The sequence below is a fragment of the Dermacentor andersoni genome, chromosome 4 (genome assembly GCF_023375885.2).
Source record: "Dermacentor andersoni chromosome 4, qqDerAnde1_hic_scaffold, whole genome shotgun sequence".
Classification (NCBI taxonomy): domain Eukaryota; kingdom Metazoa; phylum Arthropoda; class Arachnida; order Ixodida; family Ixodidae; genus Dermacentor; species Dermacentor andersoni.
The window spans coordinates 58,992,312-59,019,754 of record NC_092817.1 but is presented as its reverse complement, the minus strand read 5'-3'; the positions used below and the strand labels follow the sequence as shown (position 1 = coordinate 59,019,754).

Here is a 27,443-nt window from a genome sequence, read left to right as displayed (position 1 = left end):
GTTCAATTTTCAAAACCCATCATCATAACAATTATTTAAAAAAACAGAGTGTTGGACGAGGTCATCACTACGGTATTAACAAATTTCGCAAAAACCCAGGGCTCCAGAAAAAAGAAAAATCCCACTTTCCCAGCTGGTCAAGTTGAATGAAACACATTTTTCATGACTTGCGCAAGAGACGGTAAACAATTAACAATCCCGGCAAGAAATATGTGTTCATGTCTTTTTCTTTGTTTTTCTTTGCTCCAGCTTTAAACAGGGTTGGTCGCGGTGGCGATTACAGAAAATGATTGCACGCACAAACAACACGCAAGTGCACACGAACCTTACAATGAGTATTGCGCAAGCACGTCCCACGCATATAGATGGCGACGCTATCCGCTTATCGCTCCCCGATTTCAATCGGGCATCCCCGCCCTATCTTTCTTTTGTGACGACCACATGGCAAGTATTTCCCTGCCGGGGTTTTCTTCGGTGTGCACGCGTGCACACGTTTGCGCAGATGGATAGCACGCCGCCGACAGCAAGCCGTGTGCGGGGAGTCAGCAGCCATATTAGCGGCGAACCAAAGTTGTAAGGCCCGTGTCATCTATAGACGTCTTCCTTTTTAAGGGGTACGTGATTGAGGACTATGTCTAACCCTGATACTTACGCTGCAAGCGCTGCACGAGAGCTCGGTGTCATCGGACAGACTGTGCAACGCCGAAAATACGACCTGGACCGGCCGGCGGAGAACTTTCAGCTGGACTCCTTCGTCGGGACGCCAGAAATCACGGTCGGTATGCAAACGCCACTGTACGGTCCATTTCGTTCGCCTCGTGAGTGTTACTCGGAAGCTGCCTTCGGAACGCGCCGCGGTTGCTCAGTGGCTATGGTGTTAGGCTGCTGAGCACAAGGTCGCGGGATCGAATCCCGGCCACGGCAGCCGCATTTCGATGGGGGCGAAATGCGAAAACACCCGTGTACTTAGATTCAGGGGCACGTTAAAGAACCCAGGTGGTCGAAATTTCCGCAGTCCTCCACTACGGCGTGCCTCATAATCAGAAAGTGGTTTTGCTACGTAAAACCCCATAATTTGAATTTGATTTGAAGCTGCCTTCGGACGAACGCGTTTCCGTTTGGAAGCGCTCTGACTCTGTTGCATGCGCAGTCACTTCTGTTGCACGTTTATACTCTTCTGTAGAATACTGTGCTCGGCACGAACATGGCGCCGCATGAATGCATGCTTGCTCGCATGGATCCATGCGAATGCATGCAGCTGTGACAGTTGTCCAGATGGACTAAACGTCGAGACAGAACAACAGAAACGGGAACATACCACGCCGTTGGATGGAGTTGACGATGCGATGTGTCAGCGAGTAATGCATGTATCATGCTGTACACACAACTCGGAAAAATTAATTAACGAAGGACAAAATAGTGGCCTTGGAGCGCTTAGCATGCCATGTTGTCTCAATCGTGCTATTTGTAGCTCATATGTGATTCCCGGAAGTTCTGTTGTTGAAGGCACTGTGATAGCTTATCACGATAAAACGCTCCGATAGCTGATTAGGAATATAGCGGTTTCTTTATTTTTTTTTTCTCCTGTGAGTGACTAGATCCGTGTTAAGTGTTAAGTTAGAAGCCCTATAGTACTGCTAGGGTATCTGAGCCACGAAGTTCAGCCACGTTAGTAAATTTCCCGTCCTGCTATATACAGTGGAATCTGTGAATTCGCGCTTGCGTATGCCGGCGCTGAGGTAGCTGGAAGTTATTATTTGACAAATACTGTGAGCCTTGCACAAGATATTAGAGGGAGCGGGTTTGAAAGTGCACATGAACGTACAGACGTTACAATTATTTGCGTAATACAGCAAAAATGCAACAAACAATTCATTATAAGCTTGATTTAGGCACACTGCATTCCGATGAGCCGAAATGCAAAAACGCCCGTGTACCGTACATTCGGGGCACGCCACCCGCCGTGGTTGCTCGGTGGCTATGGTGTTGGGCTGCTGAGCACGAGGTCGCGGGATCAAATCCCGGCCACGGCGGCCGCATTTCGATGGGGGCGAAATGCGAAAACACCCGTGTACTTAGATTTAGGTGCACGTTAAAGAACCCCAGGTGGTCGAAATTTCCGGAGTCCTCCACTACGGCGTGCCTCATAATCAGACAGTGGTTCTCGCACGTAAAACCCCATAATTTTTTTTTTTCATTCGGCGCACGTTATAGATGCCCTGGTGGTCAGAATTAACCCGGAGTCTCCCACTACGGCGTGCCTTATAATCAAATGGTGATATTGGCACGCGAAACCCAAGGATTCAATTGATGTAAGCGCACCGACGACTAGGACCAGCGAGTGGGCACACGCAAAGCGCTTTTGTGTCCTCAACTCGCTTGTCTTCGTCGCCAGTGCGCTTAAAATAACCTTAGTTGTATGTCTTGCCAACAAGGCCGTACATCAACCGTTGTAAAGATCATTGTCTCGTGAGCAGAAAAAAAAAATCATGTCAAACGGCGAGAAATTACGGGTGGTCACTTCAAGAAAGGAAAGATTAGCCTACATTTTCTTCGGTAATAGGGAACATTTTTCCTTCAAGTGAGCGATAGTGGGATAATTTTGTAGTTAATTTAGGGTTGCTCTTTAGTAGTATAGTCTCAGCTAATATGTAGTATCGCCGTTTTAGACCAACGGCAACTAGATTTCACTTTGGCAAAATTGGCATCAATGGATAGTACACAACACTGAAGCAATCTTGACGAAGCAGCAGGACTGGTAATTGTCTAATTTTCTTCTTAACGGCCTTTAAATAGCACCTAAGTAGATGACGCCGGCACCTAGTTAGCGGACATTACTGCAATCCCAGGACATTGCCTCCGAGATTTTGAGCGTGCCTTGGGCGCTACTTAAGCTTAGAGGTCATGCGGAGGCGCCGCGTTGGTTTTCAACATTCCGCGCCACTTCTGGCGAGCGGTAGTGGCGTTCTCTTTATTTTTTTTTTTCACTTTAGTTATTATAGACGTCTGTATTCGCGAGTTTTCCATGACTCATCCATTTGAATTGCAAATGTAACATTTTGCGTGGAGGCTGTTATAAAACTACATGTAAAAGTTTGAGTGGAGGCTGTTATAGAACTACACCACCTAAAGCTAAGCCCTTTTTACGTGGTCCAAAATTTTGTTGCAGTTGGCCTTATTTGCTGCACTTCTCTCGGCCAGCTGTATTTAAGTGTCACTACGTTCGAGCTACTGCATGTTATCCTCAGCAATATCCGGCTTTTGTAATTAGATACGTAAAACAGCGCGGTAAGAGAACGACAACATTTATCTAAATTGGACATTTCTGCCAAGTCGTTATCTTGCAACTTTTCGTGGACTGCTCAATCTGCTTATCGGCGACACCACGTTGGCGGAGCTGCTGCAATGCTCCAGAGATGAGTGGCGGAAATTGCGCGTCCACAACTTATTCTCGCGATCCCCGTTATCTCGTGCAAGGACGTGCGATTCAGTTCTTGACAAACAGAGATTAGAAACATAGTGCTTGAAATCGTCGCTTAAGACACTTATCGCGCTTCGTCCTTCTCTGCAATGAACGCATGTTCCGAACTTCTACGATATGATATGCCAATTTCGCGAACCAAGACCGGACAACTCTATATGTGTCAGCCTCCTCCAATCGCGCCACAATGACATTTTCTTTTCTTTCTTTTTTTTTTGTCAGATTGTGCCGTGTTTCGTACTGTATTCGTTATTATGTGAATCTGTAGTGCTCATTATCTCGCTGTTTTAGTGGCTCGCGCTTTCCACCATGAATTTTGGCGCATTTCTGTTGAGATCGCTTAAGCAACAGCAGTATCGTATTGGCAGTGCTGTGTATATAGTCATACGCATGCTACGTAGCATTTTTCGTTAGGTTCACAATACTTTTTTAAATGCTTAAGGGGATCTCTCACCTGCGCAAATGAGCTTCGCGCGTGCCACCCGGCGTGGTCCGCCTGACACAACCGGTTACAGCATGCCAGTACGCAAGGCTGATTATGCAAAACCGAGGGAATTAGAGAGGTGAGACAGGTGCTGTGTGGAAAATTTAATTGTTTCAAAAACTACCAGCCAGCACTTATAAGTGCACCAACCGGACACATTAAGTAGCCGTAGTTCCATACACTCACAATATTTCTCAGAATCTTAAACAGATAGCTGAGGTATTGCTAGTTATTTTCTGCTCCTAACAAGCTTGTCAGCCTGTGCAAGAGAAGCATGCCTAAGATGTCACAAGGGTTGTCTTAAGAAGAATAAATACAGCTATGTGGATTTCGTCGACTCGTATATCGGATCCCTTTGAGCTGCGGCAAATGCTATACATCGGACTGTTCGATGGATGCTTAAATGATTGCTTCAGGGAGTGCAGGTGTCGCGTGCGCAAATCGAGGGACAGTCTTCTTGCCAGAATCATAGCAGCGCATTCCGATTTCAGCCAAAGTATCAAGAATGTTACGTAATTTCGACAACGACAGGCTGCAGTGATAGATTTCTGAGGCCCCAGTTACTGACAGTGTCAACTCACCCTATGTCGTGTTATCGAAAAAAATGAAATTCCCTGTGGCCGATTTTAAGTAGTTTCTAAAGTAATGGCTGTGGCAAATTTGCATGTACACTTCCTGTGAAATCATGCATACACGTTCCCTGTCCGCTTTCAAATAAACATTTGTTGAAAGTTGGCGCTTGTGTGTCTCGCATCCTCTGTCCTTATTTCTGTTTTGGTTTACCACTCCTTCGCCATGTACCAACACGTCCAGACTGCTCTCGTCTAGGCGAGATCCTACACTTTTCGAGACAGTGACATTCACTCGCCCCAGGAGTGTGATGACCACCGCTCCAGTGATTAACTTGCCACGCTGCCCCGGCGAACGCATCTTTCTCCCAATATTCGCAGGCTTTCAGATCGCAAGGAGCTGCGCACTGAGTACCCGGAAGATATTCACGACGAGCGTAAAGACCCATCAGAAGCCACTACAATAAGATGTTCCGTCAGTAATGAAGACTCCTGTGCTACAATGAATGCGAGAAAACCCGTCGCTACGATTTGGCGCATTACAATGGGACTGCGAAAGCCAGCCCAGCAGCTCTGTGCTTTCATTGCTCTCATTGCACGATTGTTCATCAGTGAAGGAAGTTGCGGATGCTGCTTTCTGGATATGGAGATCACACAGTGTGCCATACAACTTCCACCACTAGGCACCCTGAAGCGATTGTGCATTCAATGGATCTTCCTTTCTCACTACAAGAACTCTCGGTTGCCATAGCTGACACGAACAAGTAGTGATAATCTCCAGGTCGCGATGGCATCAGCTGTCAGGCTCTTACGCATCTATACCGCCACTGACAACTCCGTCACTTAGAAATTTACAATTCTTCATGGACAAGCGGTGGAGTTCCTGCTGCGTGTAAGCTCGCAAAATTTATCCTCGTAATCAAGCCAGGTAAACAGCTAACGAGCTTTGCTTCCTTCCAGTTGACAGCCCTCCTTAGCTGTGTCGACAGGGTAAACGAAAATTATTATTAACGAAGCAGCATATGTGGCGGCTTCTAAGGGCCACAACCACAAAATTCACGAAATATATTTTTCACAATAACTGAGGCATCCGCAATGGCGCAGCGATAGGCTCTTCAAGAGCCCAAAGAGCTCTGGTCTTCCTCCCTACGAATTTCTATACTCTGTTGACCCGAAACCTCAATCGAGGATAAGACGACTACCTCGGGAATCGTAGACACTTTACCATCAGCTACGACTAAACGTGGCGTACACAAAGAGCCTCCTCTACCGCCTTGCCCAAAAACCCCCTTTTGCGACAACAGTAGCGCTACGGAAACCAATCGGACATATTCTATTACACTTTAGAGCGTATAGTGATGAAAGGGACATATACAAGAAAAACGCGGCAACATTCTGTTAAGGCCCTACGACACTAAGGTGCCTATTAGGTCCCTGGCAAACTCCATCAACGCAACGTCAAGCACGCGACTTCTTATTTGATCAGTTTCAATCAATTAGCTTTCTCTCAGAACTCTAGCTGTTATTTGAAATGTTGCATCGCATAAAAAGCAAGCAGTGAAGCCAAGACTACTGATAAAGTCGGACAACTACGAGCCAACGTGAAATAGTCGTTTTTTTTTTTTTTTTTCTTCTGCCCTCCTCCTTCAAAGGCCTCTCCCTCTTCTTCCCTACCTTTTCAGAGAGTAGCATGCAGGCGAATATTTCTACGTCGGCAAACCACTCTCTCTGCCTTTATATAAAAAGCTGTCCCTCTCTCTCTCGCTCTCTCCTTATTTACATGTCTCGTGGTTCGCGTATCTTTAAGGGTTTCCTGGTTACAGCGGTGGAGATTACTTTCTTTTTGCGGTTGTGTTTGAGTTGCCTGAGTTAACGACCAAACCTCAAAGTTGCAACACAGTTGGTGGCCTTTCATAGGCCCTCAAACAAATGTTCCTGACAATGGAGACCAGCTAGCATGGCATAAGATCGAAGCCGCGAGCGGCTCGGCCTGGTTGTCCGCAGTTCTTGGCATATACGCAGCATCTGTAGCGACTGACGCACAGAAACCATCTTGCGAGCAATGAAATGGTACGCGTGAGGTCGATCGATAATGAAAGGAGAGCTGTTTTATTTACTATAGAATTGCTTAACTACGAGTGCCACCTAAGACACCCGAGCCGTTTCATTACAAACAGGCGCTATGACTATCAATTTGGGTTCAGTTCCGTCCAAATTTTCATCGTTTTAGATCCGCTTGTGGTTCGAAAACCTACCTAAGTGTGTTGAAAGATGTCGCCAAAAGAAAAAAAAAACACTTGCCTCACAGGAGATTACTCTCGGTGATGTCAAAATATAAGTGATTTAGTTAGCGAGAGCAGTTCGCTATCATAGCATATTTGTCCATCTGAGGTTCCCGAATACATGAAAGAAAACGACCTTCGTTCCACGAAGTGCGCACGTATTTTGCGCGAGCGTACTTCCCTTATTTCTGCAGTCATTGGCTACCTAGTTATTTTCATATTGTACATGTAATTGTTTGTTATTGTTTCTTTCATTATATGTCTTATTTTTGCCGAGCACGCTCGGCTCGAGCTTGGTATTTAGCGAGGACTTCGGGATCGATAGACTCACATTGTTCTAGGCGGCGCTTCCGTTGCATCTCGCTCCTTCTAGCTCGCCGTCCAGCGATAGGTTCAGCTGCGAGATGACAAGAATGACTCGCTCCATCCATACTGCTTCACAGCGATGAAGCAGCGACTGTTCTTTCCAAAAAGCGCCGATACAGAACTGATTGCGTGCATCTCCGAGCGCCGAGTTACCATGCTGCGCGCTGAATCCATCGGCTCCGCGCCGCGTTACCTGTGCAACTTGTCACCGCGCCAGTTGTGACGATGACGTCATCCGTAACGCCACTTGCCTATTCTTATCTAGGTCCTCCATTATCCGCCGTGACAGCTGCGTCACTGACCTCGTTCTTGGCGCTGTGCCAATTTTTATCGCCAAGCTTCATGCACCCGCATCGCGAACCTTCAAAGCGGTGAATATACGCTCCTACGTAAGAATTGTTTGCGTCAAATTTGTCGTTTGCATTGTAACATTGGTTCGTGATCACAACTTCTTGATCCCTCGCTGAGCACACTGCGAATCCTCTGGTTGTTGCTGCCCACAGTTTGAAAAACACTGTTAACTATGACATCTTCGACGTCAAAGTTTTGACGTTCTTTACGGTCCGTATTGTTCACTCGCTTATTTCTTGACATCCTCACAGGCGTACAGAAAGCAACTGCAAAAAGTGCGTTCCTCCAGCCTCCAAGCTGATCGTGGCGGCGACAAGACAATGGTGACATTAACGCGTATCGAGCGCTCTACTTCGGAGCCCTGCTCGATGGTCCACGCGTACCAGCAGGAGCGGCGCCGTAGGGTACAGAGCCGCTCTTTCTCCGTGGATCTCAGCCGAAGACAGAACGAGGAAATGCTCTGGTCAGTATAGTAAAGCTCTTGGTGAAAGTGAACAAGTTCCGCACGCCGAATGCGAATTAATACGTCTGTCGTTCCGGCGGTGTGGAGACGCACGATTTTTCGAGAACTTTCTGGGGAAATTGCTGATCGCGTTCGTTGGGACAGGCGGGAGCACCAATTGGGACTTCAAACAACAGCCTCGACGTAGCAGAACAGGGGGTTTTCAAGAAAATTTCATAGACGATTACAGTTCAAACAAGTTCCCCTGGCCCCTCTGGAATATGTATGTTATTCGTATGCTTTTAGACAGCCAGCACACTACGTCGGCCAGAAGTGTTATGCATGCTCACCCGCCGTGGTTGCTCACTGGCTATGGCGTTGGGCTGCTGAGCACCAGGTCGCGGGATTGAATTCCGGCCACGGCGGCCGCATGCCGATGGGGGCGAAATGTTAAAACACCCATGTACTTAGATTTGGGCGCATGTGAAAGAACCCCAGGTGGTCGAAATTTCCGGAGTCCTCCACTACGGCGTGCCTCATAATCAGAAAGTGGTTTTGGCACGTAAAACCCCAGAATTAAGTGTTACGCTTGTACTCAATACAATGAGCGCACTTCTGGCATCCGTCGAGTATTGAAGACCGCTCCTCAAGCTAACACCTTTTTCTGCACAGAATATGAGCACTATACAAGCGGCTTAACACAGAATACTGTGGGCTTTATAAAGCAGCTAGCTTGAGTGAACGACTACAACATTTAAGCGTGATTTGTCTTCTGTGTGCTAAACTAGCGCCTAGGTATGTTTTGTTTTCCTTTACCTTGTATGCTCCCCTTTTCCCACAGCGCACGGTGGCAAATCCGATAGTCCCATCTGGCTGACCTCCATGCCGTTATCTCTCTCTCTCTCTCTCTCTCTCTCTCTCTCTCTCTCTGAACTCTGTTAGTACTTGCTTCGAGATGTGTAACGAAGTAAATTAGAGTTCTTCCTATTACTGTCCCTAAAAAGGTCCCGTTACGCATTGCCCAGCAAAGCTACGTGACTCACGAACTCACTTCTTGGCACATATTAAGGGACGCATACTTTGGTCTCCGTGCTTTCTGAATTCTCACCAACTGCCACCTGCCTTGAGCGCAGACTGATCTATTCAATTTCCGCAATCTAATGTGTACTCTGCAGCGAAATTGGTCGGTAGGTTACATTAATCAGATCCACAAGTAGTGCACCGTTGTAGGAACGCTACCTGTCAATATTATCTGATTATCTATTACCCTGTTATCTATTATCTCATTGTCTATCTTCTTATAGACATTCCTTATCGAAACGTAACAAACAAGATGCCATTATTATTAACTTTCCGCTATTAGGTATCTCGTTGTGGGTGCCCTCCTTTTTTCTTTTGTCTTGTAGCGCTGCTCCAGCCTTAAACTTGTACCAACTTGCCCGATTTTCCGTGCTTTCCTGCTTTTGCTTTTATATCTGTCTTTATCTCTCGAAAGCCTGCCTTTTTGGAAGGGATTTTTTTCTGCACCTCTCTTAAATATAGTCTTAACTATCAGCTGGAGTATCTAAGCCAAACTGATGGAGCCGCGAAGTGCGCGGCGGAAGATGTGCTACAGCATTTTGACCACTCAAAACAAACTGCAGATAGGTGTGTCATGACAGGGTGTAGGACCGGGGCTAATCCTGTAGTCCGGTTAAGCGCTGTGATTTGTAATGTCATGTATATGCTCACAGATGTACACGCCACAACCACAATAATAAAAGAATAGAAGATACGACCGCTGCCGCTATCGGCGCCCGACTTTGTTCCCGTGCCCTATCTGCCACAATCGAGTCGGTCGTGTGGAATGCGCAACTCCAAGTCGAACGCCGGCGCCCGCACTGCCCCCACCCCAGTCGCATGCACTGTCTGTGTCAAGGCACCGCGGTGGGTCATGGGCGCTTCCTCCTACGAGATGCGTGGTAATCGCGACGCAGTGTTTGTGACTCGCAGGAGCAACCTGGCGTCTCTGCTGAGCTACATCTACGCCACTCTCATCGTGGTCCTCGGAGGCGTCCTGACCGTAGTCCATACGTCGGTCAAGATAGGTCGACACACGATCGAGCTGGATGACGTAAGTCCAAGAAGCCTCGTCTCTTTCCTTGCACGGGTGATTATGCGACGTTGCCCGGATTTTTTTCGGCAATGGGGTTACGAGCACGATATCAGACGCGCAATGTATGTATGCTATTTCTCCTGTAGAACGGCCAGTGCGTGTGAGCAGTGTGCCTTTACTTAGGCATCACGCGTCAAAAACAATCCACCGTCATCATCGCCTACGTTTAAGGGTTCCATTCATGCATCCGTAAGTCAACGCACTTGATTTACTACGCATTCACAGAGTAACCACTAGGCATCTATGAATGCAGAAGGCTTGCCCGTGTGAACTATCAGTGCGCGTCTGACAACCTCAAGAGTACATCAAGCCATTAGACTGCTTAAAGGCTGTATGCTGCTTTACACGTGTGCTGCTTTAGTCTTTACAAGCCTCCCTCCTGTTCAAAACTGTAGGTGCGTAATATGAAAGCAATTAGGATTCACATCGGCGGGTTTACTAGAGCAACTCGCTCCATTTGGCCCGTTTTACATCTCATTAGAACAGGCTGAGCAATTTCTTTAGCGTGAGGAATTCCGCATTCTTATACGGTGATATTCAGTAATTTGTTCTCGTTTGCAAATACGCAAGGGCGGTGCAGAACGCAGAGCATTTTTTTTACGCATTTACTGCTGTTTACTCGTACGTGCTACTGTGACGCCCTCAAACATATAGATGTTCGAAAAAAAATGACTTTAATATTAGGAGTGCATTAAACGTCACCATCAAAACTAACACAAGGACATCTTTATGCTGTACGCACTTCGAAGTTCGGGGCATAATTGGCTAGGATGATTACTGATGCTCTTTCAAATGCGTAAGCATTTCTATGCCTACCCAACGAGAATCTTGTCCGTCCGCCACGTAAGACGAATGCAATGGCTCGTACCCCTCTAAACAGTCGCTCATACCCCCGTAAGCAAGCAAAAAATCAAATTGCTCATACCGAGGTAAGGCAGAGGGTACAAGCGTTCAGCAAAGTCAACAATGCATACATTCTTTGAAATCACCCATACAACACACAGAACAGCATACCTTTCAATAACGAACAAGCTCAAAAGAAGCATTCAAACCATCAATAACGCAGTGCATAGCTCCTCAGCAAATGTAGTGGTGGTTTCGCAACAGCTTCGCTGGACATCTAGGTTCACAAGGATTGATAAAAGTTGATAAGGGTCGAATCATGTTCGATAATATTGATAACGACCGATGAGTGTTGAATAAGGTTTATACTGCACGGATCAAGTTTCATAACCTTGATAATGACACCGGGCTGCGTGGAGATGATCAAGTGACAAAGGGCTTACGCATACTTAGACAACTTCCAGAGGAGTTTCTGCGTGAATTTTCTTTCTGTAATTGCCTTAAATACCATGATGTCTTTGTGACATGTTCGTCGTAATCATCGTGTTCGTTCAACGACGCAGCACGTGCAAAATGTTTTGTGTTAGTTTGCAGCATCCAACACATTCGCTTCACGAAGACGTGTACGTGTCTTCGACTTCAAATACGTGAAGGTTGTTTGTGCGTTTGGTGCTCTCTCACTTCTTTCCTCCTTGCTTCCCTCTCAGTTCAGCGCACCCGAAGAAGTTAAAGAAACAACGAGCGTCGCATCGCATCGCAGCGAGGTTCTCGGCGAGACTTAGCTTCGCCCACCATGGTAGTTCAGCCGTTATGGCTTTCACTTGGAGTCCCCAAGTAATGGCTTCGCTCACCTGCCTCAGCGGAAACGTGCCGGTTGGGTCGAAATGAGGAAACGCCCATGCACTGAAATTTCAGGCCATGACTGAATACATTCATATAGTCATTAGTAAGTCAATTCCTTAGTGTAGAAATCCAAATAACCAATAAAGTAGCGAGGAGTTATACCGTATTTGCTCGCGTAAGAACCACTCTCGTCTAAGGCCCGTGCACCTTCACTTTGGAGTGCTAAAATTTGAACGAAAAAGGTTTCACCAAGCGTCATGGAGCTACCCGCGTGTTGGTCAATTTCCGCAAGCTGCTACTAGATGTCGCTGGTCCTGCCGACGATGGCATTATTTCCACATCCCGCACTCGGCACCAAACCGCAACTCCAGTCGCTGACTCCGCCAATGCGCTATTTACGTCTGACACGTGGGTGTAGTGGACAACAAGTGCATCTTTAAAATGTTTGTAGCAGTAGACCAAACCGCCGATTGGGTGTCAGACCATCGGCTGGACTGAAGACCATATGCGTGAAGCCGAGTTCCGCGGGTGATAAGCCGCGGCAACGGTGTATACCGCGAACGCCCACCAAGTTCGTGTGTGCGATTACCGAACGGAACAGCGAATGCTCACGCGTGGGCCCAAAGCGAATAAAGCTCAAGCTGATTTTGCGCAGCACAGCTTCAAACATAAGAATAGGTGCATCACGAAAAGCTCGTTAAAATTCACGTTTTTGATACCGTAGCTGAAAAAGAAAAAGTCCGCCATTACTGCTTGCCGCAAGTGACGCATAACCTCGAAAGTGCGGCTCCTCAATCGACATGAGCTACGAGATTATGCAGCGGGCACGACTACCCGCAGCGCGCGGAAGAATCTCGGAGGCAACGGGCTCCATGGGACTTCGGTCATATGCGCTCACCACAAAGTACACGAGTAGTCTGCTTAGGTGGTATTCAAAAGCTTCTAATAAGGAAGTTAGACAATTACTAGCACTGCAGCGTTGCCCAGACTGCTTCAGTAGTATACACTACTCATTTATAACCAATTTAGCAACAGTGAAATTTCGTTACAGTCGGCCTTTAAGTGCCTGACACGTAACGCCTTCCCACCGAAGACTTCGCCGCAAAGGTCACGAGACTGCAAGCATAGGTCTCTGATGGCGATACTAATATAGGTCGAGCTCTTTATGTCGGTGTATTTCGACGAAGGTACACCTATTGCTGTCTCTAGTTTCCATATCGCCTGCAAATGAACTGGTGGAATATGAGAATCGCGGAAGATAAGGCAGTAAGGATACGCGTACGCTCAAAGCTACGCATGGTAGAGAAGCTCTCATAGAAGCCCATACGTCCTGTAATGGCGGCTTGTGGATAAAGCTTGTGGATTGAAGGGCTTTACTTGTGGAGGCACGGCAGCGCCATCTACATCTTGCGGGGCCAACTTTTTGGTGAGAAAAAAATTAATGTTCGCTGTTCGAGGCTTGTGATCACATCACATCTCATATGCTACATACAGAGTATACAAGTGTACAAATGAAGCATAAGTGAGAATATTGGCCACAGTATCGCTTGACAATCCAGCGCAAACACGCGCTACTGACCCATATGTATTTATAGCCGTCATTCTATAACGGCAGGCATTACACCGGTGAGCCGTGTGTTTTGCATGAATTCAGAGCAATGGCTTCATCCAGATTTTGAACCAAGTACCACATGGATGATTCCTTAGTGCTCATACCATACATGTTATTTCAGTGTCAAGATAAAATCAACTATATACAGTGAAATAATTTTAAAACACACACACACACTTTCATCTTCACTAACACGGCCCGCGCCGCCAATAGTTTTTTTCTGGTACTGAAGACATAGGTAAAACATTTAGTGAAAAGGCAGTTAAAACAGTTGCTGATTAAATATTAGAAGGTTAATACTATCGCTACGAGGCTTACTGGCAGTTACTGGAATCCCAGTCACGTGGGGTGAGTGAGCGAGTGAAGAAACTTTATTCCAGGTCCGGCGAGGACGCGAACTCGTCGCGCACCCGGCTAGTCCCACGTCGGGACCAGCAAGTCTAGCCCACCGGCCCGGTCGCGGGCACGCCGGACAGCCAGGATTCGTTTTTCTAGAGCGGGGCTACGCAAAAGCGAGTCCCACTCCTCCTTGATGAATTTGGGGTATGTCGACCCGCACTCCCAGAGCATGTGCGCTAGAGTGGAGGTCTGCCCGCAGGAGGGGCAGGCGTTGTCGCGATACACGTCCGGGTAAGTCTCGTGGAGAACGGACAGACACAGATACGTGCTGGTCTGCAGAAGTCTAAGTGAAACGGCTTGCGCCCTATTCAACTTGGGGTGAGGGGGTGGAAAGACCCTTCTAGACATGTAGAAGAATTTGATAATTTCGTTGTGAGTAGCGGGAGCGTCCCTGTGGCAGTAGGGAGGAGGGGAGTCGGTGCTTCTTGCAGAGGAAGCACGGTCGGTAAGGTCACGCGCAGCCTCGTGAGCAGACTCATTGAGGTTTGGGGGAGCACCCTCGACCCACCCTACGTGAGCGGGAAACCAGTGGATTGAATGTTGCGCGAGAGCATATCGACTCGAGCTGCTAAGAAGACGAGCAGCTTGCTTGGCGATGCAACCCTTCTGAAAAGCCCTAACTGCCGTTTTGGAATCGCTATATATCTCCGACCCACGACCGTCTAGCAGGGCGAGGGCGATGGCGGCTTGCTCGGCGACTCCGGGGTCTGAAGTGCGAATGGAGGCGCTATTGGAAATCGTGCCGCTGGAGTCGACCACAACGATGGCAAAGTTCTTCCCATCGCTGTACTCCGCGGCGTCGACGAAGCTTGCTCTAATGTCTCGTTGCTTGATCTGTTTGAGGATGGCTGCTGCTCTGGCCTTGCGTCTGCCCTCGTTATGGACGGGATGGACGTTTCGGGGCACAGGCGCCACTTCGAATTTGTCTCGAATGCACCTAGGGATCGGGGTACTGACCATCGGGAATCCCGCAGGGTTGTAACCCAGCTCTTCGAGGATGCGTTTACCTGCCGCTGTGGTGTTCAGGCGAGTGAGTTGCGCGCGTTCTTGGGCTTCGGCAATCTCCTCGGCAGTGTTATGCACCCCCAGCTTGACGAGATCCTCGGTAAGGGTCCTGATGGGTAGCCCGAGAGCCCTCTTGACCACCTTGCGGATGAGAGCGTTGATCTTGTCTCGCTCCGCTCTGAGCCAGTTGTCCATGTACGTGAAGTGACATAGTACGAAGGCATTGATAAGCCTAAGGAGATTGTTTTCCTTTATTCCTCAGTGCCGGTTTGCTATTCTGCGAACGAGGCGGAAAGCGTTCTCAGTCTTTGCGATAATCTTGTGGAGAGCCGTTCTGTTCCCGCCGTTGAATTCGACAAACATGCCCAGGACCCGAATAACGTCGGCCCTGGGTATCGCCCCCCCCCCCCACCCCCCGTCACAATTTCGAAGACTGATGCTGCTTTGGGAGACTGGCTTCCAATCTTTGGGTCTGCCTCCTTTCTCTTTTTTGTAAAGCAGAAGCTCCGTTTTGGCGGGGGAACATCGATGCCTGGTGGGTCGGAGATACTCCTCGATCACGTCGATCGCCTTCGGCATGGCTTCTTCGACTCTGCTCTCGCAGCCGCCGGAGCACCATAAGGTGATGTCGTCGGCGTATATGGTGTGTTTGACGCCCTCTACGCGTGCCAACCTCTCGGAAAGACCAATCATACAGATGTTAAACAGTGTAGGTGAGATGACTGCGCCCTGGGGAGTGCCCCGCCCTCCGAGGGGCACATCGTCGGAGCGGAAGTCCCCAATGCGAAGCTTGGCCTTCCTGTCCGTTAGAAGAGAGCTGACGTAGCTGTGGAATCTGGAACCGAGACCCAGGTCTGAAAAAGTCTTTACGATGAAGCTGTGGAGCACGTTGTCGAAAGCTTTCTCGAGGTCCAGACCGAGCAGAGCCTTGACGTCTCTGGAACGGCCATCCACAATCTGATGCTTAATAGCATCATTGCATCCTGCGTCGAGAGTCCGGCGCGGAAGCCGATCATGTTGTACGTGTAAACCTCGTTGTCTTCGAGGTACCCGTTGACCCTGTTGAGGACGACGCGCTCCATGACCTTGCCGACGCAGGAGGTTAGAGAAATCCGCCCGAGGTTCTCTATGTTCGGGGCCTTTCCGGGCTTGGGAATGAGCACCGTGCAGGCCATCTTCCATTCTGCAGGAACAACGCCGCTATTCCAGGACTCGTTGATTTTGTCGGTCAGAAAGACGATCGACGTATCCTCGAGGTTTCTCAACATTCTGTTGGTGACTCCGTCGGACCCGGCGCAGACTTGCGGTTAAGCGCGAAGATGGCCTGTCCTACCTCGGTAACGGAGAAGTCTTCGTCGAGCTCGGGCGTGGAGGGCCTCGGTAATCCGGGAGTTGGGTCGCCAGATCTCCGTCGCGACGGACGGGCAAGTACTTCTGTACGAGTTGTGAGACGAGTTCATCGACCGTGTGAGACCTGGTGGCTTCGTGAAGGGTCAGGGCCAACGTACGCCTCTGATTTGACTTCGAGCCGCTTTCGTCGAGAAGGTGCTTAGACATACCCCAGGATTTGCCGTTGCGCATCTGTCCGTTGATGGATTCGCAGAGCTCGTCCCACTGCTGCTGGCATAGCGCCTTGCAGTGGTCGTCGATGACCTTGTTGAGCTCCGAGATCTTTTTTCGGAGTCTGCGATTGAGCCTTTGACCCTTCCATCGGCGGAGCAGGGCGTTTTTCGCCTCGATCGGGTGGGCAAGTCTGCTGTCCATCCGCTCGACGTCGAGATCGGTTTCCACTTTCTTAGTAGCAGCAGAAGCGTCGTTCCGGACGCCTTCGCACCATTCTTTGAGAGTGGCGGGTGCCCTGGCTCTGCCGGGTTCTTCGCGAATCTTGCGAAAATGGTCCCAGTCGATGAATGTGAATTCCTTGATCCTACTCTGAGACACCTTGAAGTTGGTCTCGAGAATGTAGTGGTCGCTGCCGAACTCCATGGCGGTGTTTTCCCAGCCCACGTCCTCAACGTTCATGAAGAACGCGAGGTCGGGTGTCGAGTCCCGGGTGACAGAGTTGCCGATGCGCGTAGGAAAATCCTTGTCAGTGACCATAGTGAGGTCCATGTCGTTGGCGTCTTGCCACAGGTTGCGCCCCTTGGTAGTGTCATAGACGTAACCCCAGATGCCGTACGGTGCGTTGAAGTCACCGACGACGACCAAGGGTCGAGGGCCAGCGCAGAGAAGAGCCGAGCAGTTCCAGCCAAGCGACAGCGCGGGAAAAAGCAGCGACGCGGACCCTTTGGGCTTTGTCTTCCTCACTTCAGGAGCCATGCGGCCGTTGCAACGCTTCTGCTATCTTCGTCATTACAATATATACAGGGTGTTTCAGCGAACACTTTTAAATTTTTTTAAAGGTTGCCTGTGGCAGATAGCTCAATTCTAGTTTATTAGTCGGTCTACTCGAAGCAGCGGACACTACTTGCACGCAAAACTGAAATGCGAAATTGACTAATTAACAAGAATTCACTCATTGACTTTTTAGCTAATCATCTTATGACCCATATTGCAATTTACAACTTCTAGCAGTGGTCTTCGCAAGGCGGATCCACTTGCAACGAATTGTCAGCACGACACCATTAGTTTTTATGGTTGAGCATAAGAATTTTAACATTAGTGTTAAATACGATACCACAATGTCAACTTAGCATCTCAGCACGCATTGCCGTCGCAGCGAGTAAATTTCAAAAGCCTGCACAGTTTCGTACTCATAATTATTCGGAAATGGTAGCAAGCAGCCTGCGATTTCATTTTTCTTGGCGCACTTCTGCCTTCCTTTGTCCTTGTGCCATAAAAGCCCATTGATCATCATCATCAACATCAAATTCTTCTTTTCTAATGACTGGAACGGTTTGTCTAAGTAGTTTTATGCCGACTATGTACTGGGCACACACACACATCTCAGAGAATTTTTTGCTTGCAAAAGAAGACTCGCCAACATGCGAGAAGTGCCAAGAACCGATAACAGTAATGTACATTTTACTGACATGTACACATATTGAAACACACGAGAACTACTGCACATTTTCTTATAGATTACGCGTACCTTTTCAACCTGCTTTAGTTTTAGGTTATCCACTCGTTTCGTTACCTGACGTGCTTAAATTTTAATATAGCACCGGCTTTTTACACAAGCGACGGCTTTACACACAGCTCTTCCTGACTTTTTTTTATTTCGATTTTATAATTCTTTGTGGTTGGCTGAGCACATCCTTAGTCGCTTTTGGGGCACTAAATGCAATTTATTTAACTGTTCTATTGACATTTTCTATACTTTTTCAAATGTTTTCATTGGTGACGTATCAGATGCATAACATTTATCAACTGGTGCTTCGCGCCGCAAGGTGTAGTCGGGCTTCAGTCGCACGACCATAATTGATGTCGCTGCTCATTGGTTTGGAACCGCATTTCAGCCCCGCCTTCGCGACCATGTAACTTGACCTTGTACGCTCAGAAGGGGCACAAAAGTGCGATCGCTATCTGATATAGTCCAGTGCGCCGCAATTCCCAGCTACATGTCGGTTCACAGCGCTATCTGCCGCGAAACATCTATCTGTCGAGGTGTTGCACGACACCTGTCTGGGTTTACGTGAAACGAGCTGCAGCAGAAGTTCGAGCGGTTTGTTTTCATTGCGTTTTGTTCGCACCCCGGGACGCTGCTGACCTTTGCTTGCCCCATAATCAGCGTAGATAACGGTGCGCTGGGGAGAACAATTAACGCGCACTCTTGCCCCTTTTCGTCACCGCCTTACGTTCCCGCGGAGCTGTCTGGAAAACCCGTCGCAGCGATGTTTCCATAACACAATGCTGAAAGGTGCAGGGCCGTAACAACGAGCTATATATACTAGGTCGATGTTTTCGTTGTAAAGTGTGCAGTGACGAAATGCTGAACGCGATAAGTCTCGCTGGCTTGCCGGTGTCTCGTGTTGATTGCGGATTGTTTTCAACCATCTGTTCAGTTGTCTTTTAGTTTTCTTTTCTTTTTGCTTGGGTTGCCAAGACGACATAACTTCAGTATGTTATTAAATATGTGCAGTTATTTCATCTGTACAGCTATGTCGCGTTATTCGTTCCATTTGCCACAATACCTAGTCTTTTCAGGCATCCGTAAGCCTCTTACTGCGTAAGGCGCTGTTCGCATTCACATTAAACTATGGCGCTCTCGTTTGGACCAACACGGCGTCTGAGAAAGTTAACAAATTGCACGTTTTGCAAAAAACTAATCGCTCGCCTAATGAGTCATTCGCCTAATCTCAACCTGGCAGTAGCTCTGCTAAAAAAATTTTACGCGTAGTCGCTCCATCATTTCACTTTATGTAGACTCTACAAATTCCTTTGAAAAATGACCCTTTAGCTAAATAGCTCTATCAGAAATGAACGTGGTGCCTTAAAATACTCACTATCCAGAGCCATGGAAGGTTGACAGAACCAGTAACAACTATAAATAACGGATGATTAAATTTTGCTTACTCACTCTGGGAATGACTTTTCTAAAGAATTTCTTTATAACGTCTCTTTAAAGCACTTACGGACAGCAGAAGCCTACGCATTTGAGCTGGTTGGTTCATGACTTGAGCAGAAACCGTGCAAAGGAGCGGGACGTGATCAATTTACGAACATTGTGTATGTAATTGCTAGGTTATTATAGTGGTTGCCACTTCTGCAGTGCTGAATATTTTCTTTTCTCTCGCTCTCTCTCCCCCTTTCTAGTTTGAGAAATACGTGACACGTAAGCGTAAATATAACAATTTGTTCGTTAGTTGCGTAGTGTTGCATTAAATTGAAAACATATTATATATCACAGGTTCTGTGCCGTCGTACTTGCGTATGTGTTACCAAATATACCTAGCTTTACTGTATACCCAATGTCATCTTTTTCTTTCAGCAGGCTTTGAATTCAAGTGGCTTACGCATTCTTTGTTTTTTTACCTGTATACGTTCCCGAATATAAGCAGTGCATATTTTAACGCATCGTCGTCAAGCGCGTCAAGGCTGTACCACTAGGGGCGCAGACTCCGTCGATATATTGTAATTTGACCTATTACATGAGCTCTCAAATCTCTTACCCTGAATAATTATGAGTTACTTGATTTGATTCATTTCAGCTTGTAGCAGTGGTTTTAGTAGACTCACTAGAACGCACAAAGCCTGACCACTCAGTGCTGTGGCGTCGCGGTGCTTTTACCGACAGCCAACACAAACAAAATGGCAACGCTTGCAAGCGAGAAGACTACTATAAGTCCCAGACGGAGCAACAGATAAAGGCGCATTTGCAAGCATTTGCAAAGGCGCACGGCAAGCATTTGTAACGCTGCCGCGCGAGTCATGCAGCAGGCTGTTAGATCTAAAAACGTTGTCGACGATGCTGCGCAGGCATTCGCCTGCGTGGTGTGCGTGGTCGGCCTAGCTTGGCTGGTATTTCTGCACGTGGACCTGACGTGGCACGATGCGCGCCGCTCTCGCCGGCCGACCGCGCCGTGCGGGCGGGGCAGCAGCTGCGCCGGCAGCAGCTGCACCGGCGACGCCGAGTCCGTGGGCACCGCAGACGCGATGGACTGGAAGGGCTGCCACATGGGCCAGCCCCATGGCTACACGTACCTCACGGGAAGACACAGCGGAAGCTTCTACCTCAAGGCCGGCATGACAGGCACGTCTGCTCGCTTTGTCTTGCAAAGCGTCAACTCATTGCTCTTTCGGTGTGATGCAACGAAGTCGGGAGCTTTCTTCGTTGATAACCTTGCAAGCTGTTTGCTTGCACGAGCAAAGCTAGTAATATGGAGCGGACAATGTAATGCACAAGCACTGTGATTCGTCCTTGTGTCGAATACTAACCCCGCTACGTACTCCCAGGCGTCTCCATAATCGTCTCAGCCTCAAACGAATGTTTGGTAGAACCAAAGCTCTTCAATCCTCAGCCTTGCCACAAGCCATTGCACTCTGGAATGATCTTCCTGGTAGCCTTGTCTCCATCACTAACCGCGAAACATCCCGCGAGAATTTGTACTCGCTTGTAAAGTTGTGTGTTAAGTATTGTATAGAATATTTATAGTCATTAACAATGTTCATTTGTTCCAGTTTGTGCTTTATGTAATTTTGTTCTACTTCGTCCCCCATCACTCAATGTTCCTTCTGGAACCAGTGCTGTATAAATAAATAAATAAATAAATAAAGAAAGAAATAAATAAATAAATAAATAAATAAATAAATAAATGCGAGCGCGCACACACACTCCCCACGTGTAATGTAGCAAACTGGACTGTCTTCTGGCAAACCTCCTTGCCTTTCCTCCTCTCTCTCTCTCTCTCTCTCTCTCTCTCTCGACAAATGGAATCATAATTTAAACCTCCGAGGCAATTTCACTGCTCGCTATTCTGAGGCAGAAAGCTTGGTCAGCTCCATTTATCGCTGACTTCCATGATTCCACGCTTATCGGTTTTATTTAAACCGCCGGCGTATATTTCCCGCCAATACAAGTTAAATGAATGAAGCAACGAGAGAAGACAAGCGTCGCTGCACAGGCGCCCCTTATTCCTTCGTCAAACTCGTTTTCCGAGTGCTTGAAGTTAGTTTATCTAGGCGCTCTTGGATATTCGCGTACCGGCATAATCGTGGCGCGTTTGTGTTGTCTATGCCTAGCGAGAAAAAACATTACATTCACTCGTGTACTCGGATTGTTCCTTTTTTCTTTGCTTTCTGGTTTGCCTGCCATTTATTGTAACTTCAAAAATAGCATTCCCGCAGGTTCAGGTCACTGTCCCACCAGCTCCTTGTATCTTTCGCAGGCTTTTCTGTTCTTTTATTCTTTTTCTTTATATGTCGCATCCGTTTCCCCCTTCCCCGGTTCAGAGTGGCCAAGCGGATATACCCTGCGGTTATAATCTGCCTGTCTTTCCTTTGCTTTTCTCTCTCTCTCGGAAATGTACTTGTGCAAGATCCAAATAATACGTCATATTAATTTTGAAATCGTATCTATATTCTTAATGTTTTCCACGTGACATTAAACGAGCATTCGATGGTACTGCATTGCTTGCTACCCGCCATGCATGGTGACGAAGTGTCCGTGGCCTTGCGCTGCTAGGCCTGAGGGCGCGGGATGAAATTCCGGCCGCGGCGGACACATTTCAATGGGCGCGAAATGCAGAAATGCCCGTGTATACCGTGCGATGGGTGCACGTTAAAGAAACTCCAGGTGGTCGAAATTAATTCCGAGTCCGCCACTACGGCGTGCCCCGCTATCATATCGCAGTTTTCGCCCGTGAAAACCCAGAATCTTTTTTTTGTTTCTTGTTGCAGTGTTCTGTTGCGGCCACCTCATTCACGAGGGTCTTCTTCTTGGCCAAGAGATCATTGCATGGATGCACGCCGGCGAAGTGTGCACCGACATCGCCCTGCTTCTGGTTCACTCGCTGAGGCCGCTCTTCTCCTTCTACCAGCTGTACTTCCTCTTCAAGTACTCGAACGTCAGTATACCCTCTTGCCGTAATGCGTCTAAACCCGCAAAAATAGGGTTAAATAGGGACTACCGCTTTTTGCATGAGAAATGTCTTTTTTTACATAGTCAAGAAATTTAAATGAAATTTAACAAAAGTAATTTTTAGGTTTGCGCGTATTATGTTGAATGTTTGGGGAGTATTCCTCGTCTTGATTGTCGCTGTTATTATTTATTTGGAGGAAGTTGTACATAAACGTTAGCAACAGATGTAGCCGACGTCGTTGCAACAATAGCACGGCTAATGACGCACTAGCACGTTAAACCTCAGCAGACAATGTGCGGAGACGGGCTCAAACAACTTCTCATAATTCTCAAACATGCGTGCATGTTGCCATGTCCCCCTTTTTTGTTTCCGCAACGCAGCGCCAAGATGATATTTCTCGCTTTTTATTATCCAACACCTTATCTGCCTTTCTAACCTTCCGATATCATAACGGGGGTAGCTGCTCAATTGCCTCTCTTGAGTTTACCATTAACTACATTGAAACTCGGCTTCTGTTCTCTGCTGCTTTCTGAAAACATTTCACATGTGTGTTGTCCATGTCGCCAGCGTTATGCTAATGTGACATGACCACCTCGATCTTCGTCACAAACCCCGTTTTTATTTCTTTATTTTTTGCCATTTCAGATTGTAATCAACCGATGGGTCACACTGGCCAAATTTGGCATCATGCACTGCTTTGCAACCACGCTGACTTTTTGGTTCCGAACCGTCGTCAACGACGCCTACGGAGACGTCGTCAAGGCTCTCAAGGGCAAAGCTTACAACCCTGTCGTCGCCCTTCAAAGTAACACCAGCTTCGCAGGTGCGTTTCCTTATATTCCTGCTGCGAAAGAGTCATGGCCGGTGGGGCCTTGCATGAATCTTTCGTCACGTGTTCAGACGTGCACGTCATGTTATAATTGCTAGCCTCCTAAACCATTCATTTTACCCGAGTTTCCACTGCCCAAACTGCGTTTTTCGTTGCTTCGTATTTTGTATTTGTGCATTCTATTAATGTCATTCGTAGCACGCTATACTGCAGTGTCCGACGACTACGGGCAGTATGCCATGTTCAGAAACATTTAATTCCTTGCCAGTATGTAAACTTTCTTTTCTAATTCGTCTCAACGCCTAACCTTGCACCCATCATTTCTATTGCTCATTGCACTCTCTTCAGTTTTATTCTTTAGCGCCTTACTTTTCAACCCATAGACCGGAAGTACGTTGATTGGAAACTTCTTTTCACAAACAAATGGAAACGCACTGGATTAGTTGGCATTTGTAAATACGAAACGTACAACGAACGAATAAGCTGTCAAGGACGGTAGTTTATTCATGCTGCGTACATTACATAGAGAGAAAATAAATTTCTTCATCCACGTTCTTGTCGTGTACACTTGCAGAACCCCAGTTGTACCTATCCGAGCGGCCCGAGTTCGAGAGCAACTGGAGCTGCGCCGTGGCCGACCTGTTCTCGCCGGCGTACATCCGGCCCATGCCGTACCTGTACCCGTTCGCCATCGAGTTCAACTTGGTGCTCGCCGGAGTCTGGTTCATCGTGCTCCAGAACGTGGGCACGTCTGCGCACAAGTACTGCCGCCACGACCCCGCAGCCGAGGCTTGCAGTGCGGTGACCCAGGAAGCCTCCGAGAACAACCTGATCATCAATGCCGACTGCCACTCGGCCAACCGCGGCCTGTTCGCTGGCTTCGTCGTGCTACTCGGCTCTGTCGTGGTCATGATCATCTTCTACGTTGCGCTGCTCGAAAACAGGTGCGGCGCTATTCCGTGCTGCGAAAGCAGATGTGGCAGGATGTAGCACGACTGAAGCCAAGCCCGAACCAAAGGAGTTCAATGGCATTGTTTGACTTCTCCGCATGTACCGCAGTCGTGTTTTGGGCTTAAATGGCCGCTTCTGGAATCATTTTTTGCCGTATTGCACTCAGCATGTTCCTACACTTCTGCATCCCCCTTTTTGTGGAAACGTGGCATGGTAGGCCTCTGTAGAGCCGGCTATCCCAAAGCATTTGTGTTTGCCGTGTGTCGTGTAGTTGCTTGCCGCTAACAAGCAGACTTTAATTTTGTGATGATCGGCTGATAAGCATTCCTGTTCCTAATCGTTGTGATGACTAAACTAAGTTTTCACATCCATCCTGTTTCACGTTACATATATACACATTCAATCGCCAACAATCTCGTTCAAATAAATTGAAGAGCAGCATATACGCAGAGCATAAGTTGCAGAGATGCTTTTCAAGCGGGTATCATTCTGCGACTGCTTGTACCTTTTGTCATTGTAAACATCAGTAGCGACATGCTCAACTTGTCTCTAAAAGGTGCTGGTGGCCAAAAGTTGCTGCGCGTAAGTGTTCCGATCCCAACTTCTTTCAACGAGCGTGCCAAAGCTAGTATTATGTGTGTAGGTACAGCAATACTGGCGTGGCCGTCTACCTCGGCCAGGAGGGTGTGCTCGTAGCGCTGGCGTTCTTTGCCTGCCTGCTGGCCTACGGCCGCGTGGCCACCCTGGATGTGAACAGCCACCCCATCACGATGCTCGATGACTTCCTCTTGTGCATCCCCACCCCGTTCTTCTTCGCCCACGCGACTCTGGTTGTCATCGCCGAGCTGGAGGTGGGCGGCAGCTACGTGCGCATGACGCTGCAAGTGAGTGGCTGCTCGAAAGATGTCCATAGGTTTACCGCGAGCTCGCTATCTTAAAGCGAGCTGCTGCACGAGGAGGTCGTCTTCAATGTCGTGACTGCCGGTCGTAAAAGCTGTCTGTCTAGCTTACTGTTATAGCTTAGGTAACAACAGTGAGGTCAACTTCATGAGGTCAAACATGACGTCAACTTTCGTACTTTTGCGCCAAAAGTAAAGAACATGGCGGAGACAAAACTTGTCCTGCCTTGTTACTGTGTCCTTCTCTCATTTGCGGCGCTAAAAACGTAAATGTTCAACACACCAACTAGCTCTGTAGCTCTCCCCCCCCCCAAAAAAAAATATCTATATATTATGGGGTTTTACGTGTCATGATTACGATCTGATTATAAAGCATGCCGTGGTTAGGGACTCCGGAATAATTTGGGCCACCAGGGGTCCTTTAACGTGCACCTAAATCTAAGGAAACGGGTGTTTTCACCTTTCGCCGACAGCTGTCCCAGAGAGTCAGATAATTATAGAACTCCCGTATGGTTTTCCAAGATGTTTATTGGCTCAGTGGCGCCACAGAGCATGACCTCATCTATCTGTGCGCACTGTTTGCAACAAGTGTGAAAGTCACGAGATTCATAATCTACGCTGACTTCGTAAGATAACGCGCCGATTGCAAGAACCGAAAAGTAACAAACGTTTCTTTTTGCGACGTGCGCGCCATTGTACAATTAGCTATGGGATAAAGTGGACGTATATAGGGTGCAACTGTTTCCGAAAATTCCATTTGATCTGCGACCATAAACAGTAACGCGAAGCATGCCAGCATGTAACGCTTCCTTTCTCTCGTCTGTGCAGCTCTTCTCAGTTGTGCAAGTGGTAACGCAGACGCCACTCATCATCGACGCATTGCGGCGGTGCAGCAACAGCCCCTCCTTGCGCTACAAGAAGCCCGGCCGGGAGATCGTGTCCTTTTTGATCGTGGTCAACATCACCATGTGGATCGTGTACACTTTCGAGAGCAAGGCCGTCGGCAAGCTCTTCACGGGCACGCGTTATTTCGGTCTACGATCCTGGGTCTTCATCGAGCACACCACGGTGCCCCTCATGCTCTTCTACCGGTTCCACTCATCCGTGTGCCTCGCCGACGTCTGGAAATCGGCGTACGAGGCCGAGTGAAGGCCCGGGCAGCGCCGCGAAATTAGGCGCGAGCGCTTCCAGCAATCGCGCGTAAAGTGTTACGCTTTGTTTTGAGGCCCCGGTGTCACCACACGCGACTGAAGCTTGCCGACGAGCGTGCAGTTCCTGCTTCACTGCTGTTTCATGACTGACCGCTCAACGTGGTCGTTTACTACGGGCGGCGAGTGTTCCACGCCCCTGGCCAAGACGCCTTTCAATGATTCTTCTAGTCAACTTAACCTCGGTGATTGCGTCAGCAAGTGAACACTCGTGATTAGACTCCTTTCCATCATTTTCCCTCCCTGATCTCAGCATTCTCCGAACTGTTTGAGTGTTTTCAGTGACTATTCTGTTCAGGCAGGTTCAACATGGCATTTACAATCGCGTTGTTTCGGAGGAAACCAGACACTGAGCAAATAGAGCTGTGTACTTGCTGCCCGAACAGTTAATGCTTCTTGCCCACCTCATTTGGTGGCTCTGCGCCCTTGTTTGTGTAATTACAAAGCACTCTCGCCAATGAGTGAACTGTGCGAACTTCTCGCAGTCTCCTTCAACAGCATATACCAGCAACTAACTTCGACCACTGCACGAGGCACGAACTCCAGTGACCAAGCAATGCATCGGGCTGAATACAGCTGGGCACGTGAACGTGAGGAATTCATCGCCAGAATTCATTAAGGAAGCTTCCCATTGCGAGGCAGCACAGCACATCTGTTCCGCCAAGCTGTGATATCTGCAATCTGTGATTCTCTCATTGAAGATGACTTGCGCTTTCTTACCATGACTCTTTTTATTGTATGTTTCAATAGCTGTACGTTCGTGCTGTTTCATGTCTGACTTATCGCCGGTAGTTAATATAATGCATACATTCGTTGTTGCTACATCTTGTGACCACATGTTGTGATAAAGCTATTTTCAGCATTTTTTAACGATTGCGACTTTATGCATCCGCCAATTTTACTTGTATTTGTCTGACTTCGTGAGTAGAATATTGTTGTTCAAGGCGTGGTGAGTCTTCACATAAGCGCTACCGAGCGCCTTTTTTTTTCCCCTTAAACCTTGACAGACTTCGATGTTGATCTGTCACTGCCTCCCTCGCGCGCCCTTTATTATTTCTTGTCGCGCGTGTAAGTTCTTTTAGTTTAGCGTTTTAGTTTTTAGTGCGAGTTCTTTGTGTGAAAATAAAGTTGTTCAATGGACGTGGTGCTCCGATACCAAAGTGTATGGTATCGCAACACTCCTCCGTTCAGGCACACGGCACCA

General features: G+C 47.9%; 1 protein-coding gene across 1 annotated transcript; it reads left to right on the top strand.

The window, feature by feature from the left end:
* The first annotated feature begins 421 nt into the window (after positions 1-421).
* LOC126536144 (proton channel OtopLc-like) lies at positions 422-27,443 on the top strand. Its single transcript, XM_055073832.2, has 10 exons — positions 422-573; positions 661-775; positions 7,785-7,996; positions 9,968-10,088; positions 20,251-20,524; positions 22,171-22,337; positions 22,998-23,175; positions 23,756-24,125; positions 24,776-25,016; positions 25,860-27,443. The coding sequence occupies exons 1-10, from the start codon at positions 503-505 to the stop codon at positions 26,178-26,180; spliced, it is 2,070 nt and encodes a 689-aa protein (XP_054929807.1). The 5' UTR covers positions 422-502; the 3' UTR covers positions 26,181-27,443.